Source organism: Astatotilapia calliptera, chromosome 10 (assembly GCF_900246225.1).
Source record: "Astatotilapia calliptera chromosome 10, fAstCal1.2, whole genome shotgun sequence".
NCBI classification, from domain to species: domain Eukaryota; kingdom Metazoa; phylum Chordata; class Actinopteri; order Cichliformes; family Cichlidae; genus Astatotilapia; species Astatotilapia calliptera.
In genome coordinates, this window is record NC_039311.1 from 25,332,906 (window position 1) to 25,357,430 (window position 24,525).

At 38.8% G+C, this 24,525-nt stretch overlaps 1 protein-coding gene across 3 annotated transcripts in view; it reads left to right on the top strand.

The window, feature by feature from the left end:
* The first annotated feature begins 9,810 nt into the window (after nt 1-9,810).
* Nucleotides 9,811-24,525, top strand: part of mcama (melanoma cell adhesion molecule a) — a 68,463-nt gene continuing 53,748 nt past the window's right edge. For 2 of the 3 annotated variants that reach the window (XM_026182991.1, XM_026182990.1), the window contains exon 1: nt 9,811-10,137. In XM_026182991.1, the coding sequence (XP_026038776.1) occupies nt 10,074-10,137 (64 nt within the window). In that variant the 5' untranslated portion in view covers nt 9,811-10,073. Of the gene's footprint in view, nt 10,138-10,467; nt 11,165-24,525 lie in introns of those variants that run through there. The other variant, XM_026182992.1, reaches the window with a different exon arrangement.

Consider the following 24,525-nt stretch of genomic DNA (forward strand, 5'->3'; position numbering starts at 1 on the left):
CAATATTTGGGGTTCCAACAGCCAAAGATTTCTGTTGGCTCGGTAAAAAAAACACAATGAAACATTTAACTTGACATTTACAGTTTTTTGTTTGTTGTCATTTAAAAGCTCACCTTACCGAATTAACAGGGATATCAGTTTTATGTCTCATGGCAGGTTATGTGTACACAAACATTAAATCTTCAGTTCCACACACTAACGGGTGACAGCTGACACATGGCTTCTCCCTCCGCCCTCTCCCGTCTTGCTTTCCAGCCACTCCTCGGCGCCACGGATGACTGCAATAAAGATAAGTATGGAAAAAGGTGAGAGGCAGGAATATGACAAAGAGGCAGAGTTGATTTAAAATACAGCAGAGGAAAGATTTGGCAGAGGGGAATCATCTTTCTTTCTGACTCCCCCCAGCTCCATTATTGGAGGGAAATGAAGGATTTTCGATCAGGGTTGGGATTTCTGCCCACTTCAAAGACCTTTTCTCACAAGTCTCTCGCTCTCTTTTCATTGTTATATAAAACAGACTTCATCTCTATGGGTGAGGGATGTTTGTGTGGCCCTCCACTTATGTCTGTCAACCAAGAACTAAAGAGATGAATATAGATTTTTTAGTGTATTATCAACCCACCCCGGTCTCTCTGACTCCAGTCCTTTTCTCTCACTTTAGTGCCGCGCGTGTTGAATCAAAATCCTGTCTCAGGAATGTGCACTTTAGTTACTGACTACAATCTGGCAACGCTGATACTTTGGCAACTCCACTCAGGAGCCTAGTTCAGTCATCGCAGTAAACTGATATGTTAGCCTGGCTAATGATCTGTCCACAGCAAGACTCTAATTATTTTTACTAAAAGCCTGAGGTCAAGGTGATATGTCTAGCTGTGGTCTTACTTCCCAAACCATTCACTGCTAGTTTTTCAACAACACCCATACCGGCCAACCCCAAGAAAACTATGAAATCTCTTTGCCTAATGGCAAAAATTGAAATAGTTCTTAATTGATGGATAGTTTTATGCTGTAAATGAACTTTTACTGGTGAGGGATTGTTACTTTCAGAGTCTAGACAAAGCAACAACAGCTTTCATCTAATGGGCTTGATTTAGGCATACACCTTTACGTCAGTGAAGAGAGGTTACGGGTACCATAAAGACGCCTTTAACTCAAATACAATAATGCTACTAAAACCTTTAATGTAATTTTACTTTACTTAATGCATGCAGTAATTGGTAGCATTAGCAGCCCACTCAGGCTACTATTCTCTGAAAGCTGAAGACTAAATCCAAAATCAGTTGAAACTCAGTCATTGTTGACCGTGTAACACGGCTGAGAGCTCTGCATAGATTCAGAATCCTGATTTAAAGTGATGCAGAAGCCCAAGGCAGCAGTAAACTTTATAAAGTCCGAATGTTTCTAAACCATTTTTGCCAGTCGTAGCTGAACATCCTGCATAAGCTTACCCCAGTTACCTATCAGGTCAAGTGGGGTAATAGATGGTGTGATGACACACATTATGGGTAAATAATCAAATTAGTTACCATGTTTAATTTCACTAAAACCTTTGTATACATTCTTTTTTTCCCAGTCACCAGCAGACACTGACCCTCTCTGGTTGTTTTTCAAAATCCTTTCACTTTCTGATTTTACAAGAAGACACTTATAACATCAGCACTTTATTAGGCATGTAATCATCAATAGTTTCTCTGGCTATTCTTCACTATAAGTATAGTAATACAAGTATAAACCATTAATGACACCACTACCTTACTGTTAACTGATCAATCATACATTTCATGGTTGTTTATTGATTTTTAAGATGCCTTAGACTGCCTCAAGCTTGTCAGAATTACTTCTCAGTTTAATCTCTCTCTTTCTTTCTGGCTGGTGTTTTCCTCATGGCTCTCCAGTCCTGGTTTGGTTGATAACTCAGGCAGAGATACTGAGAAATCTGATACTGGAGACGGATGTTTAATCTCTGTGGCAGCCTTCGTGTGTGGCTTTTCTGCACCAAGCTGGAGTCTGGCTGGACAGAGGCTCTGTTTTCTGTATATTTTTGATTGATTCTACACATCTCACCTCATACTACTAACAAAAAAATGCAAACTATTTCTACTGCTACTCCTCGCAGTGATTTAAGTTGTAGCTATGTTCAAAAACTAGTGAAGTGTCTCACAAGTAGGCAAAGAAATGATTAAACGAAGACTGAAAAGCAGGTTAGATGCATTCGATTATTTCAAAAAGCTTTTACAGAGATGCCTAACTTTCCTTGTTGCCTCCTGGCAAAAAGTTCACGAGCTCCAGTCAAAGTTGAGTTATGAGAGCACATGCTTTGTTGGGCTGCCTGCACAGAGGGGGGGCTGTGAACTAGAGGGGATAGCAAAAACCTCAGGCATGTTATGCTCTTCTGATGGAGCTCCCCTCTCGTGGCAGGTGAAAAGAAGTGGGCTGTCCATACCATCTGTCATACATGTAGCACATGCCTGTACACACCCTTCCCCGGACAACAGAAGTGATAGTAAAATGACTGCAGAGCAAAGGGAATTGGGCTCTAAATTAGAAGAAGAAGAAAGTTCATGAACGGACATTGCAGATATTTAACTGAGGCTCAACTGGATTTAACACTGTTTTTGATAAATGAAAGATATAGCAAGCTTTAATATAAAGCCACATTCTCTGAAAAGGGAAGATGATATATATGTTGATATACTAACATACAGGTAATCACCATTTACTTCCTGTTTTCTGCCAACACTGGTTCCTTTAAACATGTTAAATTATTCCTAGACCTCAAACAAATAGTTTCTCTTTTTAAGCACATAAACAAGATTCCCCAATCTTAACAAAGTAGATCTATTTACACACAGCAACCACAGTATCTCTTTTTTAAAGGCTACATTTAACTAACCGTCAACCACAGCACCAACACATCAAAACACAGTTTTAATTTTAAAAAGCTGACTTTGTTCAAACTTTGGAACTATGTCATTCTGTATGCATGTCATGGTCATAAATGAGCTAACATTTAACAGAACAGGAGTTATAATAATATTGCATTTGTAATTTCAAGAGAGAGTAATAATAGTTTCTTGAAAGCAAAGATGAGGAAATGCACATGCTTTAAAGCATGAGTCAGGTACATGATGCTTGTTGTGTCTACACTAAAGTTATCAGATCATCTAGCTGAAGGTCTCCAAAACATTCATGGGGAAAACCATTACATCCTCCTTCTTCCCACTGGATTTACACAGATGTGCTGGCAAAAAGTTTATATATAGTTTATATCTGGTACCAAGTGGAGCAGGCACCCCTTTAGCCTCTGCTCTGTTCCCCTTCCAATCACTTTATTTCTGCAAAAGAAAAGCTGCAAGTATAGCAATACAAACTATGTAAACATCACAATTTAGTTCTCCAGACATTTTTTTCTGTTGTTGGACAATGCGAAAATTTAAAATAATGACTCTAAGACAACTGCATCAGTGAGCCCAATAATCACAACACTATTTAGTGCTGCATAGAGTCATCAGATGCCAGAAATGTCACAGATAATGGCAACAGCTGTCGCTGATTGTGGCTATTTCTGTATTCAAAGTAAGTGATAAAAGACAGGGCTTTTAAGATGACCACTACACAGCACCAGATTGTGTCTGAGAAGGTATGTGTCACCATGTTTGTAAAGGTGTTTTACTCCTTACCAACACTGCAGTGTTAAACTGATGGTTTCAGACATCTCACTTTGTTATGCACTAACAAGCATTTAAAAGTCTAGAAATTTTAAATGTAAAAACTTTTGCATAATTTTGGATCACAGCTCAAAATGTGAAGCGGTTGAATATGAGCACAATTTGGTACAAAGCTAAAATTGATGGAAAAACACATGCAGGTTGGGTAAGTGCTGACTAAACATAAAGAGACACAGCCTGCAGGGATATAAAGGAAAGACATGGCGTGACTGGCTGGTTTTGAAGCCATCTGCAGTCAAATTCATGCAAATAAAGCAAAACATTTATTTCACTTTCTATCTGAATACAGTGTTTTGAAGCAACTCTCATGCATCTCAAAGTACGATAAATTATTAAATAAATTCTCTTAAAGTTTTCAGCTGAAATACTGTTGCAAGGCTTCTACCTCAAAGGGAGGTCTAAGCTTATATTCATCAGTAATGCGGGTAACTAGGTCAGACTGAGGTGGAAGAAGACGAGAGATACCGAGCCTCTGGTATTAACAAAGGAGAAAATGTGTGGGCCGAGAGTTGGGGAAAAAAAACTCCCTTTTTAGAGAAGCCTGGTGAGAATCATTTCAGGAGTAAGGGGTAGGTACATGTGAGAAAGATTTCCTACAGAAAAGCTGGCTTCTATTCAAACCAAATATTTTCTGATGTGAGGCGCAATATACACTTTTACACTGCATGCAGCTGCTGCTATGCCCTTTTCAGCATGAAGCATTAGGTTTATTTTGAGTTGACAACGCTGACTGAGTAATGACTCATATAAGTGTAACCCCAGTGCAAAATCAAGAAATAGGTGTTTGTCAGACTAGATTGTTTATTCTTTGAGTTCAAATATACTGACCTTTAATGCAGCCCCCCTGTTCTTGCACTATCCAAAAGTATCCAAAATACTTTCTTCTGATTGGCTGCCCTTTGTGTGGCTTCCAAAAATAGGATAGTTTGTGAGCACTGACTGGTGTAAATCTACTAAAAAATCATTTTAGTGAATACATTTTTTAATAATTTTTTTTTTTAAATCTATGTACTTTTTCAAACAGCTGTTAAATTCATGATTCAGAATATTAAAGTGGATGGCACCAAAAACCAGCAGCAACTAAGGTTACAACAGGAAATCTTAGAGTGATGAACTGAGCGTTAACGTTCCTCTGCACCTGTCCAAACCTTCCCAGTCTTGTCTAGCTAATCCAGTTTATTTTAAAAAATGCAGTCATACAATTAAGTGTGTAACATGTAAAATTCATGTTTAAATGAAGCAGAACATCTGTTTGCATTTGTTTTGAATGGTCAGATGATTTATGACTGGATTGATCAATATAAAGCAACAAAACATTCATTTTTTTGTAATTATTGCTATAACATCACTACAGACAAGTCATAGTGTAACAGTTTCACAATAAAAGTCTCAAATGTGAGCAAAGTAGGTGTAGGTTGAGTCAGTTTGCTGACTAAACATGCAGAGAAACAGCCTGAAGGGATTTTAAAGAGACAAACACCTTCCCACAGCACTCCATACAGCAGCCAAATCCATGTAAATAAAGCAAAACATTGTTTAGTGTTAGGAATCTTGTATGTAAGTATGGCAAATTATTAAAGAATTCATTCAAAGTTTTCGGCTACAATGCTGCTGCAAGGTTTTATACCTTAAAGGAAGGTCGTATTTATCAGTAACATAGTTAATTAGGTCAGACTGAGGTAGAAAGAGTGCGCCGATCACTGGCATGCTTGGAAGCTCTTTCTGTTTTACCTATAGGGTTTTTAAGTGTTTTGTGCAAAGTGGCTTTTGTTTCCAGGCCTAATGCCTGCATCGTGCCCATAGCTGTAATTTCACTTATGATGGGGGTCGAACAACTGGGTGACCAACTCCAGGAAACTTTTCTGCTGCAGCTGTTAGCCAAGGTGACCCCACATGCAGCGATTAAAAACACTGGGAGCTGCTGTATTGGAAGCAGTCCAGTGTGTCTAAACTTTGCTCAGTTTGCACACTGAAACTCGCAAAACTAAATATATGTTGATGAAACTTAGAGTGATGATACATTTGTTAACCTCCATCAAGCAAAAAATATTTAAATACAGGATTCATTCAATAATTCAAGGTGAGGAAGACATATGAGCAAAACTGTTTGACATAAAGATAGAAAAGTCTTTTTTACCAGGTGTCTTAGTATTAACCCCCTTTTATGGGTTATGTGATTTTTGGACAAAACTCCAAAGTTCTAAGACTTGAGTAAGGTAGACCCACATGTCCCTCCGTCTGAAGACAAAAGACAAACAGGTGAAAAAGACTACATACCTAGACAGGTGTCTGACAACCATGCATAGATGCAATAATCAGTAAATTCACTGTGTCTTTGACTAATTATGAGCATATATTCTACTCAGCAGTGGATAACTGGAATAACCTTGAAAAGCTTTTGATTTAAAGGGACTGTTTTTTAGTAGTAAAGTCGTAAAAGCTGGTTCCAGAATTGCAGTTTTACATTAGCAGCTGCTGCATGAGTAACTCAGAGATTAAAGAAGATAGGGGTTTTCAACTAGCTGCTGCCTCGGACATCAGTAACAAGCAAGCAAACACTAAGTGTCTGTCTCTGAAATCACAGTCTAGTGTTAACACTTTTATCTATCTGAGGTGAAAACAACACATCATTGAATTCAAACTGCACCACAAGGTGGTTTGAACCTTCAAATTTGCTTTACTGATAGAATGTAAATCAGATGTTTCCATGTACTGTGGAAGAGGTCCCTCCCAGTGTAGGCAAATTTAGTTTAGGTCAAAGATTTCAAACAGAGGAAAAAGTAACATAGTTCATTAATGAACCGAGGCCATTCAAAACATGTGAGAGCCCAGAAGAGCTTATGTCTATGTTGGCTTCGTACCTTCCTAAACATAGTTTGCTCCATATCCTTTTTACTGTATCTAAGAGTGACAATTTGTATCTTTCATCCGTGTTATAAATGGTGTATAGTGATGACAAGTTAGAGAAAATAAAGTGTCTTTGCAAGGTGCTGAGCTACTATTTGCCAAAACAAATAGTGGTGTGCTGGAACAATCTGGAAGATTGTTCCTTCAGAATACATTTCCCCATTGGATGTTCTAATGATGGAAGTGGACAATGCCAGGGTTATGGATGGGCCTCGGGAGTCCAGGCCAGCCCAGTGAGGTCACTGTCATCCTCAGATGAATTCTTCTGATACACTTTGACTATAAATTACACTAATTCATGCAGTTCGGCAATGAAAAACTTAAACACTCAGAGTGTTAAGTTTGAAATTTAAGGGCTAAGTTATTGCAGTTTAGTAGTTTACAGTGCTTCTTCTAAAATTGTGGTGGGCAGCATGACTAAAGAGGACACTAAATGGATGGCTTTGTGCAGAAAAACAAATAAAAACTATAAGTGGAAATGTGATCACAGGTAAAAAGCCATTTTAAACAGATGGGCTTTAAAGTTGAAATTCCAAAGGTGGCGGTTAATCAATATATCTGATATTGGAAAATAAGCCGGGGAGCGGGGCAACTAAAAGCTCTGAACCCCTTGATTGTGAGACAAGCAGAGGGAACAGTCAGGTGTAGGAAGGAAGAAGATCTTAGAGTACAAGAGGAAGTGACAACATGGAGAAGGTCAGACAGATATGGAGGGGTGATGGCCTTGAATAACAGTAGGAGAATTTTGAAGTTGATGTGGAATTTCAGTGGGAGCCAGTGAAGCCGGAACAGGAGTGATGTGGCGTGTAGAGTGGTTCTAGTGATAATACGGGCAGCTGAATTCTGGACCAGCTGAATCTTATGAAGGGATTTGTGAGTAAGGCCAAAGAAGAGGGAACTGTAGTAATCCAGGCGAAAAGTAACAATGATAGAAGTAGTATGGGGAGGGAGGGAGGGAGGGGTGAAGGTGGCTGATGTTACATAGATACAAATATGCCGACCAGATAATATAATTACTGTCAACAATGGCACTCACACTCTTAACCTGTGAGGAGAGGAACACAGAGGAATTCTTAATGACTAAGGAAAAACGGTCAATTTTGGATACTGCTGAAACCAATGAGGAGAACCTCAGTTTTGTCAGTGTTTAATTTGAAATTTTTTTGAAGATGACTGAGATTTTACTTCAGATATGTTGTTGATGAGAGAGTGTGGAGGCAAAGTGGATGTAAGTCTGGTACTGAGGTAGAGCTGGGTGTCATCTGCACAGGAGCGGAAATTGATGTTGTATTTATGGAAGATATTGCCAAGGGGAAGAAGATAAACGATAAAAAGGAAGGGGCCCAGGACAAAGCCCTGAATTTCCAAAGGTGGTGGTTAATCAATATTTATGACCCAAATAGGTAGGATTTAAACCAGTCACGTAGAGTGTGAGTGATACCAATGGAAGATAATCTTTTGAGAAGGGTGATATGACTGATAGTGTCAAAGGCCGCACTGAAGTCAAGAAGGATGAGAATAGACTGAATAAACTGAAATCTGCTGCCATGTAATTGGTAATTTTTGTAAGTGCAGTCACTGAATTATGAACAAAGCAAAAACCAGACTGAAATTGTTCACACAACATGTTATGAGATAAAAGTGAATGAAGTTGAATAGCAAAAAGAATTTTGGAAATGAAAAGTTGATTAGAAAGGAAGTTGGTAGGATCAGCACCAGTTTTTTTTTTTTTCCAGAATCCGGTTTATTGCAGCAGTTTTGACAGAGATGAGAGGGACCAGAGAGAGGAGGCAACTTCTAAAGAGGACTAGATGAGGGTCCAGGTTACAAGTAGATGTCTTGTAGTTACGAATCAGGTCTGAAATATCTGAGGAGTTGGGGAGCTTGAAAGAAGGGAAGTATGTTCAGATGAGATAGTTGAGGAATACAGAACAATATTCTGATGAATCTTCTGAATATTTCAATTAAAGAAAGGCATAATATAATTACACAAAACTTCTGCACTTAAAGAAATTTTATCTCCTGTTTGTCTTCTTTGCATTCTGTGTTGTATCTTCAATCTAAGACAAATATTTTGACATTTTTTTTAACTGTGAAGGCATTTCTCTGTGAGTGTCCTATGCATATATTATTGTAAATATGCACTTTTTGTGTTGTTGTTTATATTTTGAAAAGCAAGGTGACTAGAGGCAAATGTCCTTGTCAAAGTTGATTGCACATCCAGTTCATAAGGTCTGCTGCCAACCGTGTAGGTGGATAGTGCTGTCTAAACTGTAATCTCCCATAAGTGTGTTGATAATTTGAACTCTGGTGACTGTGAAAATCCTCATCCTTCCTGTGGGCACTGTATCTCTAATTACAATAAAAAGATTTCCCCTTGCAGAGTAAAACAGCTTTGTTTTTATTTGGAGTGGCACTTCTTCCTTGAAAAGGCAAAGGGAGCCAAACCATACCAGCCAAATGTCCTCCACATCTTAACAGAGCCATCTGATTCTTCAGATGCACAAGTCAAGGGTTGAGGTTTTCCTCTAACCCTGAATATTTTTTAAAATCACTGTCCGGCTTAAAAACAGGCTTCGCTGGCCTCTCAGTAGTCTTAAGTTTGGCACACTCATCTCAGCAGTCTTAACCATCAGAAAACACAACAGAAAAAACCAAACAAACCTCCATCTATAAAGCTTTTTAATTAATACACGTCAGCTTATTTTAATTTTACAATCTGCACATAATGTGATAAGTCAGAGGCTAAGATATAGTGTAATCTAGTTCATATGAGAGCATTTTATTCCCCCTTTACACGTATTTCCTGTATGTAGGCTATTAAACAAGATATATAATCTTAATTGGTAAGCTTCATAAATGCTGGTAGGCATATTTTTGTTAAGCTGTCATTCAGAATTTATACTAAACGAGGCTAACTGCCTGCTGGCTCTAGATATGTGGCATCACTCTCATCTGGACAGCTTATTAGCATATTTTACAAAAATCTACAGCCCGGTAGCTCCTAAATTAAATTTCAGACTCCTGTATAAATAAACTTTTAACCTTGATCTAGCATTAGCGCAAAGTTAAACTGAATACAGCCAACAGACCATGCGATTTGGCCTCAAAGGTGCGGAGGCGTGATAAGGTGGGCATATTAAACAGTGACCTTGAGGACTTTCCACCAAGAAGGAATCTATGCAGCGTGAATTTGCAGCAGAAGAAAACACCGATAAGCTCTGTGCCTCTGCCACACACGTTAAGGCCCCACAATACGAGATCCCAGCCGCACTGAGACTTTAATTGAACTCCCTCCCCTCCCCTCTCTTCTCCTCCACCCTCCCCCCGTCCTCTCTCCTCTTCTCTCCTCCGTCTCCAGCGGGCAGCTAACTTCTCGTCGACGCACCACTTGGCTTCAGTTTGTTTTGGAGTGGATACGGACAAGCAGCAAAAGACATGGCTTTCCTTCGTAGAGCGTTTCTGCTGCTGTTTCTTCAGGTCTGCCTGTTGCACGTGAGCGGTAAGTTAAAAAAAAATCGAGAAGTAAAAGAGCACGGTTTATTTTTGGTTTTGCTTTTTTTGCGCATTTTTATCAAAGAATAAAGTTTCGTGGAGGAGTGCAGAGTTTGAATGAGAATTGGATGCGTGTCTCTTCTTGGATGCGGCGACAATTTTCGGAGCGTTTGTTTCGTTTGCTCGAGACGTTGACGTGTTTTTATGTCGCGTGCTTCTGAGGAGTTCATTATCTTATTCCGTTAACAAGCTTTTGGCTTCTGTGTTGAATTTTCATCCTCATTTTAATATAGTAATATATGAACCTCCTGGTGTTGACTTCTACACGTTTTACATGTTTTATTTTTTTTAAGTTGCTTGTCGTCTTCGTGAAACGTCGCCTTTAAAGGTGTGTTTAATTACTGCGTAATTGATACTAATTAAGCACCAAATGCGTAGCTGTAGCCCGTAGAGCTAAGCGCGTGCACGCGGGCATGCGTCGAGCGTCTGAGGAGCTCGTGTGTTATAAAACTCTTCTCGGTCTGCGAAGAAAGTTGGTAAAGGTTTAATGCGACTGCTGTGAACATCTAAAGAACCACAACACTTTATGTAGACCACAGCACCAAATTTAGAAGAGGGTTGAGTTTTCAAGGCAGGGGCATTTTGTTTTTCTTTAGTTAAAGGATGGGATAGATAAGCACAGAGCAGTGCAATGTGTTTGTTTGTTTGCTTCAGTGTCTGTATATCCTCAGCTTGTGTCATTTTAAGAGCCAGTCTGAGTTTAACTTTTGTGAATATTTTTGCAAAGGCGTGACTCATTGCCTCAGGGAGCTGTGGAGGGTTAGAAGCTGTTTATAGATCTTTTTAGTTGGGGCTTCTATGAACAATTTTCTTTGATTCTCTTGACCAGATTGGCTCAAATTGAGAAAAATACCTACAGTTTCCCGGTAGTGAAAGGTTCTCGTGTATTGTTTGTCTGGTCTGTCTGAGTACAAAATAAGACAGAGAAAAGCAGTATGCCTTAAGGATTTGGGGCTCATCAAAGCTATTCACAGGTAAGCAAACATTAGTTTAAGGTTTGAGGCTTGTTGAATAATCAATCTGCAAAGAAGTACAATACTGAATGCTTTTGTAATAACTGCAAATTCTTCCTTTTGTGCCCCTTTAAGTTACATGACATATTAAAAAACAAGGTGGGTGCACTGAAACATTTCAATTTCAATATTTTGACTTTTTTTTTAAAGGTTCAAAACAATTTGAACCTTTTTGGGTTGTTGGGTTTTGTACTGTTTGACAATTTTAGCTATTTTAAGCTTTTCCCTTGAGCTGTGGAAAATTATGATGATTAATTTTTTATGGAATTTTGTAGAAGTAGTAGGTTAACTGGGGAAATACTTGAAGTTTTTGGATAGCTAACTGCAACTCTACTGTTTATCTAGCCAGTGTAGGGTAATGGCACCATGCACCTTCTCATTTTGAAGGACGTGATCAACTAGAGTGTGTTGTATATCGACGATACAGCTGTGTGCTTTCAACTTTATATTGGACTGTTAAATGCTGTACTGCTTTCATTACAGTGGCTGATCCTTTTAAATGAACATGAAAAATGAAGAAAGATAAATTATTCACCTGATATGGGTGTCTTTAAATTTTTATTAGAATCATATTTGCAAAACACATTAATCAAAACTCATTAAGTCAGTTTCCCCACCCAAACCATCCGCCCTCTCGCAACTCACTTTGTCCTGACCTTATCCCTCTTTTTTTCCTTAAATCCACATTTTTTTTACTCCATCAGCCTTGTCTTAATTGGGTTATCTCTATTTAATCCTCATCTCCCCTCTACCTCCTCTGGAGACCAAGTAAAGCTGTCTGTTTTTGGATTAGGTCATTAGCCTTTGGTAGAGACCCCGGACCCCTAAAGAGCTTCTAAACCAGCCCCTGTCAAAACTGACCTACTCCCTAATGGACCTTGAAGGGCACTTACTCGAATACAATTTGTGGCTAAAAGCATTTCTGCTGCATGGAAATGAACCCATCCTGAGCATGAGAAGAAACCCAAACATGAAGCTTTGTTGATGCACTGTATACAACCCACTATTGATTTCAGAGTCCAATGTTCATCAATATGATCATCACGTTCTGTTAAAAGAATGGGCAAGTGGTCCGGGAATGGCGGTAGAGCAGTAAATCTGAGCAGTGGCTGAGCTTTTACGATGACATTTACAGAACAGAGAGTAGGGAAAGCAGACAGGCCTTTTTAGTTAATGCTGTTATGAAATATTTCTAACCAAACAAGGTTTTATCCATCGGTGCATTTGGAGGCTCGGAGGGATCCGCTCTGAGTTTCTGTGTGTAAAATGCCTCTTGCATTCAGAAAACTGGCAGATGCTTTTATATAATATATGTTAGTGTAACAACATGTGAGTACCGCAGACTTTAGTAAGAAACTGCTGCAACTTACCTGAATAAATATTTCTTTGTGATGTTAAAATGAGCAGCTGTATCGTAGTGTACCGCTAACTGTGACATCACCCAAAGACAGTGTGCTTTGTTGACAAAGTCAGTTATTCAGCGTACCTGCTAAAAGATAGGAGGTGCTGGTTTACTGTTGCATCAACTGGTTAGTTTGTTTGTGTTGTTATTTGACTTTGGTCTTTGAAAGGGTTAGTTCAAAACTGGATTAACCTGTTAAAAAAAGGTCACACAGTGGTAGACCAGCAACTTTCATGATCTGCAGGGTGAAATGGCGATTTTTGTCAAAGAAGTCTGTTGTGTTTAAGGAGTATCGTTGTCATAATAATACAGATACTGGGAAATTCCTCAATCCTCCTCACTATTTTGGATACTACAAGAGGTAAAAAATGACAGAAAATCAGTTATAAGTGAAGAGTCAGTTAAAAAAAAGAGAGAACAGCGATGACACTATCATGCAAAAAAGGTTTTAACATAATTGCATAGTGTATTTATGACAAATATTTTAAGCTTGTCTTGGGGACTGCTAACAACGAAAAAGTCAGTATTTTTAGGTTTTCTGAGGTAGTGCTGTGCTTCTGGTGAATTGGCTCCATACTTTGTTTGCTGATGAAACACAGTTGTTAAGGTAGTCTGCCACAATTTCTGTTTGGTTGCTGGTAGACTTTTCTTAGCTTCAGTTGGGAGAAACATAATGATTTTTAGACCCAAACAGTTCTGTTATCCTGGTAAATTAACATCGTCTATTATAATGTTACAGACGTGCAGGGCTGATAACGTTCACATCCCACCTGCAAAGTTTAGCCATGGCTGTTACCTTAATGATAATTAACAGTCAGCTAATGTGGCTGTTACATAAATGCACCTTCAGGCTTGGGATGGGCACTAAGAGTACACTACCTTGTGACTCCCTGGGTTTGTAGCTATTGAGTAAATTGCTAATGCCTTGATTATACTCTGCTGCAGACAGGGACAGCTGGAGACTCAACAGATGAGTAGTCATTCCCGTTGCGCTTCTTTGAAGTCTGTCACTTGGATCGCATTGTAATTCAAATTTTCTACAAGTCCATACTGTCACAAAAAACAGGTAGGTACACAGATGTCCACACAGACCATCGCAAGCTGAAATTTACCTCACTGGGATCCGAACAGACCCACGGATAGTGTAATTAAGACTCATTGTTAAGCAATTAATGTTGCAACTGGAGCTTTATTGGCTTCTCGAAATTCCTCTTAAAGTGTTGTTAAGTGTTGTGAATGTCAACTACTGCAGATGCTAGTGAGGGGAGGGGCTGTATGAAGTTATGTGTCAACAGGAGGAGATAAAAACAGGACTGCTGCTATTAATACTGATGCAAATGAGTACCTAATCCAGTGGTCAGTATCTGAGAATCAGTGTTTTTTGCAGCCCTAATAAGAAGAGCAATTTCTTTCTAAGTACAGTGTTTCCACAAATCACCACCTACTGTGGACACCCATGCAGTTAAAACATATGCCTTCAACCTTGGAGATATTATTTATTGTTGGACCATAAAGAAGTCGAACCAAGTGTCAAAAGCAAGCTATATCAATACAATTGGTAATGTCTCAACTTATATCCTGTTTGGAAACATAACAAGAAAGCAAAGAAAAACATTGATATACTGCCCAGCTGTACCGTGAACTCGCATTGTTGTTGAAAACGATTAAGGGCACCTTCTAGAAAATGCTAAAGTTGTAAAGTTAGCCCCAAATCCCAGTTTTACTGGCCTTAGACACACTTTTCACTTGGAGGTAAACTTGAAAGTTTTCCTACAGAGCAGCTCATTCCAGCTCTAAAGAAAATTCAGTATCCAAACAATTCAGCTGCCTGTTAGGGAGTGACTCCTGATAATACCCCTATAGTATGGGTGTATCGGATAGCCGCATACTATAGGGGTGGGTTGATGTTTAAAAAGTGGTTGTATTGACATCATTTGATCAGTTTTAACATCACTTGGGGAAGAAAATCTGTTGAAGTACTACAAGTATGATGCTTAATCAAAAACAATACCATGTTGCTGGTGTTATGTGTGTTGAAGTGTTAAATGACATTAAGGTTTCTTTTATTTCCCTTTCATATGCTTACCCACATTCAGCCTTACTTAAATTCTTTTGGCTTTAAGCATTTTTGATAGAATTAATACACATCTGAAGGACTTTGTAATTTGTTATTTATGTGAAATATAATGAATAGATAGCAGTGGCAATTTGTCTAGCACAACTGCTGGACCAGCTCTAGTTTCAAACCCTGAAATGTAAGTGTTTCCTGGTTGTCATCATATATCATATTTTAATATCCGTGGACAGTAAGCCAATCAATCAAGCTTTCTAAAGATGTCGCCTTTAAATATTTCTCAAATTGTTGAGTTATGAAAATAATAATGTCATTTTTAGACAATAAGTGATGACCATGCAGTCCTCTACAATGTTATTTATAATTCATTGTGGTTTATATACATTTATTTATATTCTAAATATATCAGACTGTTGAATTATTAAACAGTCAATCCTGTAATTGAGACATTCAAATTCATGTTGACTCCAAGGTCATATTGAAAAATACTTGAAAATGAAAATAAATTCATAGAGATATAAATATGCTATTAAAAATGTATTTGCTGTAAATCTGCAGGTCTATTTTTGACTTCTAAGAAAATATTTTTTGCAGCATGTAGAAAAATAAAAAAGCAGTCATAATGTATCCCAGTGAGTCAGTCTTCTCTAGTAAATAATGGCTGGTCTCCCTGACCTCCTCTTCATCCGTCTCCGTGGCTGAATGCCTGGGAATGCCTACGCTTTGCTGCTGGGCTTGTCTGGATGTGGCAGGAAGTGTGCAGCTGTTGGCTGCAGTTGTCCATGTGGGATTAGTGCATTTGCCTGAGTGATAGCTAGGCATGACAGCCATATAATCTAATGTATTGGCTCATTGTTTTCATTAAAGAGAGTGTGCTGTTTGATCCCTGTAGTATTATAATGGTGACTTGCTGTAGCGTTAGGCATATGTAAGCTAATTCGGCTAACATGTAGGTCAGCACAGTGGACAATTAAATAAATACAAGCAATTGCATTAACTTTTTTTCATTACTTTAGCTAATCATTCGAACTTAAAAGCTTCTGAATAGATTGCAGGATACCTTGTGTGTTATTCCAGACTTTTAAGACATGGGGTTTGCATGTTTTGATTTAGACTATTTAAATGTTAGTAAATGTTAGGATTTTTAAGACATTTTTGACAGAAAGACTGGCACTTTCTTTAAACCTGAGTGGTTTAATTTGACTTGATATAGCTTTAGAAGTTATGAGGGGATATTGTATATGATAGTAAACCAAGCATTTTCCTTTGTTGTCGGAGAACAAAGATGATCTAAGTATCATAGTTTCCCAGAGAACATAACTATTTTTTTTTTTCATTTTGAATGTGTGCCAACACCAAGACAGCAGGCTTGATACCTTTTGTTTTAAAAGGTGCTCAACCTGGCTGCTTCTCTGCTGCAAATCGACTGGAACAAAAAAAAAAAAAAAGCATTTTGCTTGAGCGCTCATTGGTGTTTGTTGTTTCAGTTTGTGGTTTGAAGCCAGTGCATGCTCTGAAGATCCAAGACATGTTTTGGGAAATCAAAGCCCTAGCTGTTTAGCTGGCAGGAACAGAGCTGACATCACCCTTAAGCCTAAATTGAAAGGTTTTTCAAGGGCCTTGTCTTGCATGTGTAGTGGATGGTTGATGTTTGAGTGGGATTTTATTTCCAACAGCTGCCTCTGTAGTTTGATCCCTATCCTTCTGGGAGGGACTCTCCTGTATCGACTACCTTTCTGGTGCTTCAGAGCTGCCCCAAAACATCCTCGCCTGGTATGTTATTCAAAGCACATCATTCACCACAGTGAGAAATCCATAAAGCGAACAATCACCTCAGAAAAGATAGGACCTCTTTTAAGAGCTAGAGACGGTTGTCTAAGCAGACTCAGTCAGGGTGAAGGATGCAGGAAATTACTCATGAGACTTAAGAAGATATGTGTCCATTCAGGAGGTAAAGAATTTGTCATACGGTTGCTTCAGAGCGTTAAACTGTTATCACACAGTGTCAGAAACATGAAAAATCTCCCCAGAAACACATTAAGTTCATTTTTTAATACTTGTTCCCTTAAAAGGCATTGCAGAATTCAGTTTTTTTCAGGAATCTTGCAGGTTCAGGTTTTTCTCGTCTTGTTGGGAGAGTGCTCAGGGGCTTTTTTCATCACACTTCTTTGACTCACAAATATTGGATTTGGCTGCATTGCTCGCACAGGATTGATTATTTCTATCCAGTACTGTAAGAGCAGTGTGAAGTGAAGTAGAGGTATATTTTACCCTGCTGGATTGGCTGTGCGGATGATGTCAGCAAAGTTAGAGCATAAGAGTTACACCTTAAGAGTTACAGTGTCCTTGCACTGTAAATCATTTCCTTATATCCTTCATGTCCACTGCAGCGTAGCACCCACAGAACTCACAAAGTAGCATTATAATTTTGCAGCGGCTTGGACTGCATTGCAAGAGTAAAAATAATAACACAGGGCAATGATGTGGTTTATACTTTGCTAGTTGTTTTGTTAACTTTGGCAAACTGTGCTTTGTTGTTGGTGATATTTGGGAGGAGTAGTCTTCCGTCGTGTGGGATGCTGCCGGCATATTTGGATATTCATCCAGGAGTATTTACCATCTCAGCTTGTGTGTGTGACATCCCTATCACTCACAGCATTGGTTATCATGTTCATTTCACCTCACTGTTGCCAATTTAACAATTTTTAATAGCTCTTTGGGGACTTTTTTTTAAAGCACCATCCTCTCTCTTCTTTTCTGTTCAGCAGTGGGGAACTGAAAAGAATACCGACATTTTCTACTGCTCGTAAATTTGTCTCTTAGTAGGCATCTGACTTGTAAATGTAGCAAAAATTATAGCAGAGACCATTTCTTTAACATTTGTGTACTGTGGCAATGTGAGACAACATCACAGTAACAAACTTGCCATACCTTGACATGTTCACATTTCTGCTTGTGGCTCTCTGGGGCCCTGCAAATATGGTATTAAGAACAACACTAGTCACAAGTTTAATCAGTCAGGGTCAAGTCCCAGCAAGAAGTCTTTCAGAGACATTCAGAAGCACCTTGCCCTGAAAAGCTGCTTCTTTTATCCCTTGAAAACGGTGCTGAAAGGCATCCTACAGGGGGAAAATTTCTTTGGTTTGAATGAGCACAAAGGAATCTTAAACTGCCTGAGAATTTCTGCAGTGGAAAATGATGATAAAGAAACAACATGCAGCTTGAAATGTTGACAGTAGCCTAAATAATTGCTTAAAATTTCCATTCACCAAGAAATGTATGATTATTTGTGACTCTCCTCCCGTGTCTTCTATAATTATGTATGTTATGTAGAATCCTCAGGATTTGATAATCATAGATACTGCATACTGTTAGTAGAATTAGTTGTAATTATAAAATAACAATTAAAAGTTTAAAATGTATCTTTTTCATAAGTAAAATAGTATTATTGAAAAAACACTGCAGGGAGTACCATAACAACTACTGGGTTCTTTGTCTTAAAATAAGACAAATTTGTAGTATTTCAGTCTTCAGCAGATTTGGCCATTTGTCTTTGAGCTGTGCCCAGGCAAAATTGGCCATCTGTACATTATGTCCCTTCATATTTAGAAGGCCCATCTGTGGGACACATGGCACTGTCTTGGGCCACAGTCCAAGTCCTGGCAGCAGTCCCTTGAGTGCCAGGGCGAGAGACGAAAAAACCCTCCAGTATTGCCTTCATTGAGAAGTCTTTCATTTCTCCTTTTCCCTCTTCTCTCCCTTTTTAGTCCACAAACAGAGCTTAAAGAGCAGCTGCACACACCTGACGCCAGTACATCGGACAAGGCACAATCTGCCGTGGGGCAACAAGCAGGGGCTCGTGTTACAGAGAAATTTTACACCACAATGGTCTTTGCCTCCTTCCCGCCTTTTTCTGAGCCATCTACCCCCACACCCTGTGCTCTGCACACCTCTCTCATGCCCTCTTCTTTGCTTTGTTTTTTTTAATATTTGCCAGAGCCTGGGATTATTTGCTTTGCTGTTGTTGAAATCAACAGTTCTCTCACGAGCACACACAAAGGGATGGAATTTATTCTATACTGTGCTGCATACGTTGGTTATAGAGCTTAGTTTAATTTTCAGTTTACTCTCATCTGAGTTAATCAGTAAAATCTTATGTCGGATTTTTAAAGAAATTATACTTTGGCATATGAAACATAACCTTCCACGTGGGAAGCCTAACCAAGTGACAGGAATAATTACTTCCTAACCAGAAACATGATTTGAAATCACACCAGATTGTTTTGGGATTTAGTTGTACCTTCTTTCATTCTTGGCAGTAGAATCTGATGCAAGCTAGTATATTTTATATTTCCTAGAGTTAAGCTGAGAAATTAAGATGCTTAATTTTGGACGTTGATATTAAGATTTTTGTCTTTCTGCAGCCAGCAACTTTAAAGCTTACCATCATGTCCAAATGAAGTTGGATTGTGCAGAAACTGAAGCAATATTTATATATATTAATTTTTTTCTACTGTTTGCACCATTAGGTTAGTACTAAATTATTTTATAATAGTACCTCAAGCAGCAGGCACTAAAAAAAGGATCGAGTGCCACATCTCTGGGCCAGAATTTACCCATTAATTACGAACATTGTTGCTTACAATTTGTTACAAAAGGGTTCATAAATTATTACTCCTGGAAAGTGGGAAGCAGAGATTCCCCTTGCCATCCTGCGGGGTTCAGGTGTTTGTGAAATGTGACCACAGCACTATGTCATTGGTTTTTCTGTTTTTTTTTGTAATGGATATGAGATATGATTCTTCTTCGAACAATGCAGATGTCATTAAGCTTCTTAAGTATTTGCTCAAGGCTTCCCCTCAGACCATGCCATTGTCCTAGTGAATGCCATGTCCTCTGATTTCTTTTGTTCTTTGACTTTATGTCAAACTGTCAATGCAGTCGATGTGTCTGTGGGGAAATATATTTAGAGTACCATTTAGCCCATAACCAGGATTAAGTTGCAAAGTGATATCGGCACTATATATGAGGAAAGTAACAAAATAGTAAATACATGTTACTGACAATACCTGCTGTAAGACACAAAGAGGACAAAGGCTTATGGGTTACTGATTATTGTGTCAGATACCAAAAATAAAGTGACAGTTTGACTGCTTCAGGGTGTTCATGGGTTAGTAAAGCAAGGGTAGGGACGGGTCATGGGGTCAACAGGGGTTTTCCTGCTTCCCTCTTTTTTCAGAAACAAATCAATAAGACAGTCATTCTCCGTTGTTGCTTCACGGCTAAGAAACAAATTGTCTTCAATTTGATTAACTTTACTTGTCCGTCCTCTGCTTTCGTTTTTTTATGTATTTGCTTTTTTGTATGTCATGACTTTTAGCCAACGGGACATCTTGCCATGTCGGGGCAGGTTGTCCTGTTGGCTGTTTTTTCCTCTAATATCATATCTGATATCATTATTTCTGCCTGTAGGAAACAAAGACTTGTCATAGATTTTGACAGTTTTATAACCATCAGGAAGGAAACATGGTGAAAAAAAATAACCTGCCAAATGCATTTACCATTACATTATTAGCTGTACTGTCTTTCCTTATTCATCTCCCTCCAGATAAAATGATGAGGCTCATTATGTCTGGCACTGTGCCAGTCAGTTGCCTGCCACATAAACCTGCATTCACATCTGCTAAATTAAAATGAAACCAGTCTGAATCCAGACTGACTTTGATGGTGAAAAGAAATCTCTGTGTTCAGTGTGTGCATGTGCAGATGAATATTCATGAGGACCCCAGGGCTAACCAGACAGTCTTTCATGGTTTTCGCTTCAATCTAATGGGCTGTGCCATGCCATGGATATAGCATGCATCTGGCAGTGTTGCTGTTTCTTAGGGGCTGGTTTTGACCGCCTTTTGTAACTTGTCAAAATTTCAGGGTTTCTTGTTGAATTGTTAGCGTGAAATTTGCACATTAGTGTAAGCTAACATAATAAAACACCCCCAACATTATATGCTTTGCAAAATAAAGTTTGTCTGAAGGTGTGGAGGCATGTCTGCACATGATTCTATGCATAGGGGATGAACAACATTAGAGAGTCCTGTGTCAGTCATGTCTTTTAATGTTATTCTGGCCCCTAAGGCTCAACCATCACTGCAGAGGTAAAGTGTCTGATTTAACTCACATTTCATGCTTTGAGTGGGTTTCTCCCCTTTAGCTGACTTGTAGTGCAGGCTAATTATTTTGGTCTTTTTTGGTTGTTCAGTAAGTGGTTGCGGGGCATTTGTTGCATTTGTGTGATTGATTCCCCAGAGGGCTGATCTCTTTGTTTAAGTGTCCCTCAGGAAGCGCAAGAGAGGCAGAAAATTAAGCAATTAAGGAAAACCAACAACTACTGTTGATCGGACAGAGGAATTTGTCTAAAATGTTTCTCTACATCATTTTAACATCAGGGCCAAAATATTTATTCGCTTTCACTACCAGTTCTTCAGATTAATACTTGGTGTTTTTTTATTTTTGCATTTAAAATTTTCTTTAAAAGGTCGATTGCCTCACCAAACTAATAGTTTGTATTTCTTAAGCCTTGAGAAAATATATCTGATTTTGGTACTAAAGAGGTTGTTTTTTCAAGAATGAAAAACTTTTGCATTTTAAATGGCAAAAAAAAAAAAAAAACGGACTTGCAAATGTTAAATGTTGGCTAAACAAAAGACTCTTTATCTTTCCTTTAATGATTTTCCTGAAATGACTCATTTGTATTACTGGAAATGAGATTCTTGTATCTTTTTACAATCTGTGTGTGCACACTATGTGTACAGCCACCAGAAGTCATGGGGCAAATGTGTGGGAGGATTTGTAGACAGATGCCTTGCAGTGAGTGAGATGAGCTGAATTCGATTTGTAAAGGATCTAAAAATACGTATTCGAACTGAACAGAATGCCTTCCCACAGTATGAAGATGGATTAATATGAGTTTATTCGGATGAGATGTGTAGATATAACAAGAGTATTTAGGCTTTTGTTGGAACATCTTCCTGGTCTTGCTGTGGGCTGTGACAACTGGCTGTATTCACAGATAAGAATCAGATGCTGAAGGGTGATAACTAAATCACAGACAGGATTTATTAAAGAGACATGATGCAGAGTTGACTTTAGGGGCGATTTGGTCGCTGCCAGACACAGGGAATGGATTTTAAAGACGTGTCTGATGAGAGCTGTAATGTGATCTACCTTTGCAGCTCAAGTTCAGCGTTTGGAATCTGCCTTCAGGGGGTCTTCTTCTACAAGTGCAATTTAAGTGTAAAGGCATGTCAAGACTCCAGGTGTACACTGTCCCTTGCAATGTGAAAACTGGACTGAAGACTCTGAAATAGCTTTAGTTCAGGACAATAAAGATAAAACCTGTGGTTAGCTGTTGGCAGGCACCATCCTGTTCAAGCAAAGATGCAGATTTGACACAGTTTTTGCTAGTATTTCTTGTGGTGTATTTATTTTCTAAAAGGTTTTACTTGTTTTCCAAAATGTATTATGACAAGCAGACTTTTCTCTTCGTACAAATGAAAATCATGTTAGTGATTTATTTTGTCCCTGGAAAGGACTCAATTTAATAAAGAACTTGAATCAATACCAAATGAAGACATCATGCTTACTGCACTGGATTATCTTGCTTCATAGCAGTCATTAATTTGCTCCAAACATTTTAAAGTGAATGTTTGTCACAGACAAATGGTAACCACCCAGAGGGTTTTCTGTAAATTATGCGATGGCTGATAATGATTTAGAGATTCCTTTTTTCTTTGGCCTTTGGCAAAATGTCTTGGGGAGGAAAAACAATTTTTATCTTGATATTGAAAGAACAGTTTTCATTTTAAGATACATTCATTTAACATTATGTAAAGATGCCATATTTGATGTTTCATAAAGCAGTGAAAAAGTAAAAGATGAAGGCAGACTGACAGGTATTGCAGAAAGGTACTTTAATTAATACTGAAAAAAAGAAAACATGCTGTACTGTGATGGCAGGAAACCCTGAAGTACTAAGAAGGTCAAAAATATGAAGAATGGAGCAAATTCACCAGAGCCCACTGGGGAGACAGCAATACGGGAACAAAGGGGAGACCATATGGTGATCTGACATAGGTAGAAAATAAAGATTAAATACACAAACCAGAAAAATGGGTAATAAGGCACAAGTGAATTCAATCATGACAGTAACAAGGTCAGAAAAGGAACAAGGGAGGGAGGTAAAAGCACAAAGTCACAGGAGGAACTAACTTTCAAAATAAAATGGGAGACAACTGGAAGCAGGACAAAGAATAAACTCATAAAGCCAAGACAATAAGACACAGAGAACGCAGAACACATTTAGAAAAGGAACGAACATTCGAAAACACACTGCAAGATAGATTAATGATTACAATAGAAACCACAGATAACAGAAAAACTCAGAAAAACCATGACATAGGTAACAGTGACACGATGCAGTGGACAAAGTGAGGTGACTTCTGGCTCTCAGGCTTTTACAAACCGGTAAACTTCAGAGAAAACTGTAACAATCTTTGTGTGTGGTAAGTGGTTTTGTCTCTCTAAATGCACTTCTCAGCTTTGAGAGGAGATGGAGCAGCAGCAAAGCTGCCCATTTTCCCTCGAGGCAAAGCAAAAACATGACTCTCATCTTAGCCAAAGTCTCCCTGTAGTTCCTCTAACATTAGTGGGTGGCAGGAGCAGAATTTAGTGTCAAACTACAGTTTCTCCATTTTGAGAGGAGTCATTCAGGGTGGTTTGGGCATCTGGTGGAGATGCCCTGATGGAGGCAGACAAGCCTGCAAGTCATTGCTGTCCTTGACCTGTTGTTAAAGTGACTGTGAACTTAATATGTGACTCAAAATGGATGCAATAGACAGGTTTTTATGCAGTTATACTTAGTGAACATGCAGTCTCTTAACTTTAAGGTTTAATTCAGTGCACTTATATTTTATTTTGTTGCATTTATATGAAAGATAGGTAAGGTAAAGTAACAGACCCACCTGTTTCTCCTTTGCTCAGTCTTCCTGGAAGTACATACACCACATTACCCCACAACAAATGTCCAGCTTTAAGACCCCGTTGGAGGTGTTTAAGTTGCAACATGTCATACTAATCTAATATGCAGTCAAATTGATATAACAGACCCCATGCAGGCTTGCATTTAATAAATTATGGCTCCTGAAGTGTTACAGAGTCATTAGCTGCTTGATTCAGTTTAAGCTCCTTTTCCATATACGCTGTCGCATAGTTACAGACACAAGGAGGAAAAAAAAAAAGCTTGGTAATGGCGACTAGATTTTTGGAAACCATGCCAGACAGTATCCAAGTATGGTTAACAAGCAGAAAACCTGCTGAAGAAGTCTCTGACTAGGCAAAGCCCCCTGCAGGGCCGGAGGAGTCAGAACACCATGGGCTTCCGCCACCTCCAGCCAGCTTGGCATCTGCTGCCCAGCAGAGACCAGGAACACTGATATCGACAGGCCTGAAAAAAACACTGCTGCTTGTTAAAGGGTACAGCACACAGAGCCAATTGTTATGGAGGAGTAAGCAATGCTTTAGAGAGTTCCAAGACAAATGTTCATGATGTTTGATTTAATGGTATTTTAACCAGAAATCAGACAGCCAGTTTATTGTGTCATCCCTTATTGAGATTATCTGCAAGACTGGTGGTTCTTTACAACTTGGTCACGACCATGCAGGGCCTATTACCCAGTGACAAAGATGTTATCTGATTATCATCCATCATCTCCACTTCCCCTTCTGCTAGCAGTCTGCGCAAGATCTCATGATGTGTGTTGTAAGGTCATTTTGACACAGAGGCTATAGTCA